General features: G+C 34.1%; 1 protein-coding gene across 3 annotated transcripts; it reads left to right on the forward strand.

The window, feature by feature from the left end:
* The first annotated feature begins 270 nt into the window (after positions 1-270).
* LOC11433176 (mediator of RNA polymerase II transcription subunit 25) lies at positions 271-6,733 on the forward strand. Of its 3 annotated transcripts, none has more exons than XM_003614449.4 (13): positions 272-464; positions 541-594; positions 779-807; positions 1,929-1,997; positions 2,100-2,184; positions 2,524-2,610; positions 2,704-2,814; positions 3,104-3,157; positions 3,362-3,390; positions 5,287-5,355; positions 5,458-5,545; positions 5,832-5,921; positions 6,023-6,733. In XM_003614449.4, the coding sequence occupies exons 1-13, from the start codon at positions 375-377 to the stop codon at positions 6,242-6,244; spliced, it is 1,077 nt and encodes a 358-aa protein (XP_003614497.1). In that variant the 5' UTR covers positions 272-374; the 3' UTR covers positions 6,245-6,733. The 3 variants fall into 3 exon arrangements, with proteins under 3 accessions (XP_013453935.1, XP_003614497.1, XP_013453936.2); XM_013598482.3 differs by having other exon boundaries at positions 415-464; positions 1,937-1,997; XM_013598481.3 differs by lacking the exon at positions 2,524-2,610 and having other exon boundaries at positions 271-464.
* Positions 6,734-7,017: the final 284 nt, after the last annotated feature.

Below are 7,017 nucleotides of genomic sequence, written 5' to 3' on the forward strand. Positions count from 1 at the left end.
AATAAAACCTTTTTAATATGAGAAACGATATTTGTACAACCTTTTTTCTTTTGTCAACTAGAATTCAACCGTTTTCAAGTTGAATAACATGTTCGTGCCAACTGAGCTATGCTCACGCGGGACATTCGTACAACCATTTTATAAATAACTTTGATGATAACTTTCTCTCACATGCTCATATTATATTTTTACTTTATCTCTTTGTTACTTTGATTTTTGTGTCAATAGATAGTTTTCTTTGTAGAAACATGATTGTTTATTTAGTTGTGAAGAGCAAATAGATGTTTAAATAACAGTGTTTAGGTGAATTCTTAAGTTTTGTTAGGGGTGGAAAGGTGAGAAGTAAATTTGTTGTATTGAGGGGGCCGGCCAAAATGATGCAAAACGGAGTCAACATGGATGAAATCGGTGGTCAATCACATGAGACTCAGAATGGATGGCATCGATCATCACCGATCTGGGAGGTATGCATGTATGAAATGTTCTTTCTAAATCATAAAATACTGTATCGAAATAATCACACACGTTCAACAAATGCAGGGAAGCTTATATGGACGTAAACAAGGAGAGCCAATATTTATCACCAAACTCGAAGTATGTTCTCAACTGCCGAAAAGAATATATACTATTTACGCGTTTTAATCTATTTCAGTTTTGCATTTTCATTTTTCCAGCTTACTATCATTATCATTTCCCTGTATGACTTTTGCAGTCTTATTCTTAATAACTGTTATTTATATAATTTTGTGGAAACTCATGTGTAATTTCTCTGTGCCAGGGTTACAGGAGATCTTCTGCCTCTGAGACGTAAGTTTCGGAAGTTTTATCATCTCTTCTCATAACAATACTAGACGAGATTATATTGCAGATGAAGTTTATAATGCTTTTGCTCCAAATTTTTTATCAGTAGTATAAATTTGGTGTTGGGTTGATTTTGGTCTTCAAACTTTAGTCAGAATTTATGCTGTGATATTTTTTTAGATAAAGTATTTCTTTAAAATGGTTTTCTCTTCTTAGTATTGGTTAATTATGATTCATAAATTAATTCATGCTTAGATAGTTTTTTCATATATAAATAAATACTATATTCAGTGTTATTAAATAGCAGCTACAGCGGTGCTATAACATAGCAGAATTTGGACAAACTGTTATTGTTCCACGATACAGTATTTAATACAAAATTTTGCTAGATTGGCTTTATAATTTATTTTTTTTGTCAAGTACCTTAGTGGCTAGAGCTCACACAGTGGAAAAGTGGGGTGTCCGGGGTTCGGCCCCTGCATATAATATGCAATATCCTTCAAGTTATTATTGTAAGTGCTTGAGTGTAGCTGAATTTGTTCAATCAATGATAAATAGTTTTCAGATCAAAAGCTAGTTAAGAAATTCTCTATGAATTCTCTCTACTCTCTATGAATTCTATGTAAGTGCATTCTTTATTGCGTGTGAATGGAAGTGATAATAATTCAGTGGTTGTTATTTGCAATTCTGTCAGTTTGAAAAGTTAATTCAGTTGGAAAATAAATTGTTTTTGCCTGGAATTGATTTAGTGGTTATCAATGTCGCCACGGCGTTATATCATGGCGGATTTTGCATTTAATGCTCACTAAGCACCTTCCAAGAATAATTTCATATAATCGAATTTAAGTACCAACATCAATCCACAATAAAAATTAATAAAAGAACTGGGTGCCACAATTTTCAGTTTCGTAATTTCATTTTGAATTAACTTGATTGAGAACAATAGAAAATTTCACTCTTAATTTAGGCATTGCTTCCTCCAATTTCATTGTAATGACCTAGTCTGTATTGGATTTTTCGGATGTTGACTTCCTTATCAGACCAAATCATATGATCGAACATTTTATATCCTCTTCTTAAATCATTCGTTTCACTAAAATACATGACACTACCTTTATTGATCTTAGACTTGCAGCAAACTGGCCTCCTGAAATGCACATAGTTCGGATTATATCTCAGGATCACATGAATAACAAGTATGTCCTTATTTCAATTTGTACTCTTTTAACAACTATTGGTATCTCAGGATCACATGATTTTTGTTCCGTAGCTGTGCTAATTTTATATGCTGTGACTAGGAAATATGTAGGAGAGGCAGATTTCCTAGTTTTCCGGGCAAGAAACACGCATGGTTTCCTTGGTCTTCTGCAGGAAAAGAAGTTGGTAGGTTATTTAAGTTTCTAAGGAATTACTTATATATATATTTTTTTTCGTTTAAACACCCTTGTCATACATTTAGTGTTTGTTTTCTTGGTTAGAATGTAAATGATTTCCTTAATTCTCCCCCAACTTTGCCTGAGTAATGAAATTGACGCATGATACTGTGAGCATCTCAATTCAATAACTAAATTCCTGTTGGTTCTGAACTAATAACAAAACTCGTGAGCTGTAGAATATTAACTCGTAACAGTAGAGTTACTTGCTTTCTTGAAGGTAAGGTTTTACCTGTGTTACTTGTCTATACACTATGGCTGTGGTAATAAACATATTATCTAATTTCAGTGTGCAGTTATTCAATTGCAATCACAGACGTTGCTACTATCTGTGTCAGACAAAGCCTGCCGCTTGATGGGGGTGCTTTTTCCTGGGGTAGCATAACATATAGTTGTTGGCTTTTTAGTGTCTATTTTAAACCTCTGATGGGTTAGACCTTTGTTTATTTACTTGAAACCTTGAACGCAGGATAAGCTCGTATCTAAGTCACAATTATCCAGTCTGCAGCAGCAACAGCACCAGCAGATGCAATCACAACATACAACTTCTGCACAATCGAATTATATAAGCGTCTGGGAGGTATGCATTTCTTTCTTAAACCTAGATTCAACTTTATCTCTCACCCTCATTTTACACAACCGTGTCTATAAGTCCTTTAAGAATTTCACTTTGTTTTAGTAAAGCTTAGAATTTATTTTGTTGTATAAATAGCCGCACAAATTTTCCATCTGCCATTCATTTTGTTTAGCACCAATAGGTAATCTTGGCAGCTTTCTATCATTTATGAATGTTATAGTAACAAATTTTTGGATTTCTATAGCATGCATCAGTTCTAACTGTTTAATAATTGAATTTGAAATTCATACAGGGAAGCTTATTAGGACTTAGACACGGACAGCCAAAATTTATCAGCAAACTCGAAGTATGTTCCCGACTGCCTGATCAAATATATTATAATTTTACGTGTTTCAAACTATTTTAGTTTTGCATTTTCATTTACCCAGCCTATCATCATTTCCCTATATGGCCTTTGCAGTCTTATTCTTAATATTTGTTATTTATACAATTTTGTGGAAACTGTCTTGTTTTTTTGACGTGTAATCCTGATGTATAATTTCTGTGGCAGGCTTACAGGAGTTCTTCTTCCTCTGAGACGTAAGTTTCGGATATTGTATTATCTCTGTGGACGTGATAATAATTCAGTGGTTCTTCTCAAAATGCTGCAAAATTATTATAATTAGTATTTAATGTTTGGTTGATTTTGGTCTTCAAACTTTAGAGTCAAAGAATCTATGCTGTGATATTTTATAATAAGTGAAGTAGTAATTCCTTAAAATGGTTTGCTCGGGAAAATTTTCTTAGTATTGATTAACTTTGATTGATAATTAATTTATGCTTATATATATATATATATACACACACAATGTTGTTAAATAGAAGCTATACTGGTGCTATAACGTAGCTGGATTTGGACAAACTGCTATTGTTCCGAGATACACTATTAAGTACAAAATATTGTCGAATAGAGGTTATAGTGGCACTATAGCACTATTGCATAGCGGAGTTTTAACAGTCCATTATTTTCCGCTATCCGCGATTGAAAACACTGATTTTATATAAGAAGAAGAAATTATAACAGGACAAATTATCTTCCCAAAGTAACCACAATGAGGAAAATAAATTTCAGACCCCCATATGAATGGACAGAGCAATCTCAGCAGTTTATTACCGAAGGTCCATTTCATTAAAGTTAAGCCTGAAATAGTGATTTTCCTATTGTGCAAAAATTGGTTAGTTTTTTAAGAGATTCTATGTGTCACATTGCTTAATTTTCCATTTGAGTTTATTGATACATCTACTCGTAGCCTTATGCTTGGCACATCATTTGTTCTGGACACAACAAAGTCCTTGCTTTCTATGTAAGAGCATTCTGTATTGCCTTCGAATGGAAGTGATACAAATTCAGTGGTTTGTCTTTTCTTGCATAGAAATGATTTACTAGTGTTCAGTGTTGCATGGCGTTACAGTACGGATGAGTTTGTGTCAACTGCCATGGGCCGCAATGACACATTTTTATGGCAGATTGTTGGTGACAGCCATAAACCGCCATCCGCCATTGATAATGTGCCATTGCAGCCTACAGTCTCTAGTATAAAGAATGCCAATAGTGGCTGCAATTGAATAATTGATAAAAGCATTTTTTATAATAGGCCACTGAATAATTCTGCAGTGCCCCACTCTTCATTTAAAACAGTAAACCTGAATTACTTATTATTATGACATCATTTGTTTTATTAAAGGCTTAAATAGGTCTTTCGCCCTTGCAAATATAGGTCATTTGAATTTTCGTCCCTGAAGTTATTAATCATTCCAATCTGCCACTACAAAATTTAATCATTTAACTTTTGGTCATAATTAGGTTTTTTTGCTGAGGTGGGCTGTCATTAGCGACATGGTGCCCATGTGGCAAGTGATGATTGGGCGAGGTGGTTGGCTTAAATAGGTCTTTCGTCCCTGCAAATTTAGGTCATTTGAATTTTCGTCCCTGAAGTTACTAATCAGATGTAATTAGGACCATTTTTCAAATGATTAATATTTGCAATGGCAACATTGAAGGATTAGTAACTTCGGGGACGAAAATTCAAATGACCTATATTTGCAGGGACGAAAAAGCTATTTAAACCTTTTTTAATGACATTTGCATTTAATGCTCACTCAGAATCTTTGTAGAATAATTTCATATAATTCAAATTCAGGACCAACATCCATCCACAATAAAAATCAGTGATACAATTTTCAGTTTTATAATTTCTTTTTGAATTAACTTGATTGAGAACATTAGAAAATTTCACTTTTAATTTACACATTGCTTTCTCCAATTTCATTGTAATGACTGATTCTGTATTGAATTTTTCTGAGTTTGACTTCCTTATTGGGCCAAATCATATCATCTAACATTTTATATCTTCTTAATTCCTTCGATTTACTAACATACGTGACACTCAGACCTTCCATATTCCATTTTTACTTACCACCTTTTATTAATCTCAGACTTGTAGCAAACTGGTCTCCTGAAATGCAAATAGTTCAGCTTATACCTCAGGATCACATGAATAACCTGTATGTCCTTATTTCAATTTGTATTCTTTTAACATATTTTTGTATCTCAAGATCACATGAATTTTTTTCTGTATCTGCACTAATTTTATATCATGTAACTAGGCAACAATATGTAGGAAACGCAGATTTCCTAGTTTTTCGGGCAATGAACCCACATGGTTTTCTTGGTCAGCTGCAAGAAAAAAAGCTGGTAGGTAATTTGTGACTTGCTAATTTTGGTTTTCTTTTCGTTTAAATCTCCTTGCCTTAAATTTAGGGTTGCTTTCCTAGTTAGAATGTCTTACCTTTAAATTCAGGATACTGTGAGTATCTCAACTCCTGTTGGTTATGAATTAATAATAAAACCCGTGACCGGTAGAATATAAACTTGTGAATTGTGATAGTAGAGTACTTGCTGCGGTTACAGTAAGGTTTCACCTGTGTTACTTGTCTATGCACTGAAGTTGTGGTAATGAAAACATATTATCTAATTTCAGTGTGCAGTTATTCAATTGCCATCACAGACTTTGCTACTATCTGTTTCTGACATAGCCTGCTGCCGCTTGATTGGGATGCTTTTTTCTCGGGTAACATATAGTCGAGAGCTTTTTACTTTCTATTTTAAATCTGTGATGGGTGGGTTACATTACACTGTTGTTTATTTACTTGAAACCTTGAATGCAAGCAGGATATGTTTGTATTTAACCAGCAGCAGCAGATGCAGCAGATGCAGCAAATGCAACAACAACACCAGCTTTCACAGCTGCAACTGCAGCTTTCACAACTGCAACTGCAGCATCAACAGCTTCTTCAGCAGCCACAGATGGATGGACACTTCCAAATGGTTTCTCAAGGACACGTTTCATCACAAGGTGCTACAAACATTGAAGAAGGGAATTTGATGAGTTAGTTCATTCTCAGAGTCTAGTGTATGTTAAACAACCTATACAATAGTGGTGCTAGTTACACTTATGCCATTCGCTTAACAGGTTGGGCAATGAAATAACTATATTTAGCTCTGGACACCATAAAACTAAACAAAAACCTGTGATATGGTAAATATGTGTTGGAAGTAAACCATGTGTTTAAACCGTATTTATGGCGTCGCACAATGCTCTACATGGAATCGGTCATTTGCCAAATCTTGCTACTATACTACTTTATTGCTGCCAATGTAGAAGCTCCCACCACCATGACTTTGGCAACACTATGTGAGATTAATCATGCAAGCTTCTGATTTCTTCAAAAATCAACTGAAATCTATTGTTTACCTCTTGTTGAATCGTGCTTTATTTTGCTTTCTTTGCAATTTTCATGTGCTTTGATTTTTTGGTTTTTCTCGGCGAGGACAGAACAACCATTAGAAGGAAAATATTCAAATTCATGCTTGATAATCTAAGTGTTGGCGTGCATATTTTTCTCCTTGTGTTTGAATTACTAAAAACAAACGAAATATATTTGTCAGAGGAGGGTTTTAATCATTTCCAGTAGATTTGTATAAGAGTTCTATTGGTAAAGTTATATAGGATTGAAATTGTGCAGATGCCAACACAAAGAAAAAACATATTGCAATATAAGTTTAATGGTAGATAGCAAGAGAACAATTTATTCTTTTAGATAAGTCTATTGTAAATGGATCTGCTGAGTTGTGCCCAAGCCTAGCCAATGCATCTGCTACCACAT

This window comes from Medicago truncatula, chromosome 5 (genome assembly GCF_003473485.1).
Source record: "Medicago truncatula cultivar Jemalong A17 chromosome 5, MtrunA17r5.0-ANR, whole genome shotgun sequence".
In the NCBI taxonomy this organism is placed as follows: Eukaryota; Viridiplantae; Streptophyta; class Magnoliopsida; order Fabales; family Fabaceae; genus Medicago; species Medicago truncatula.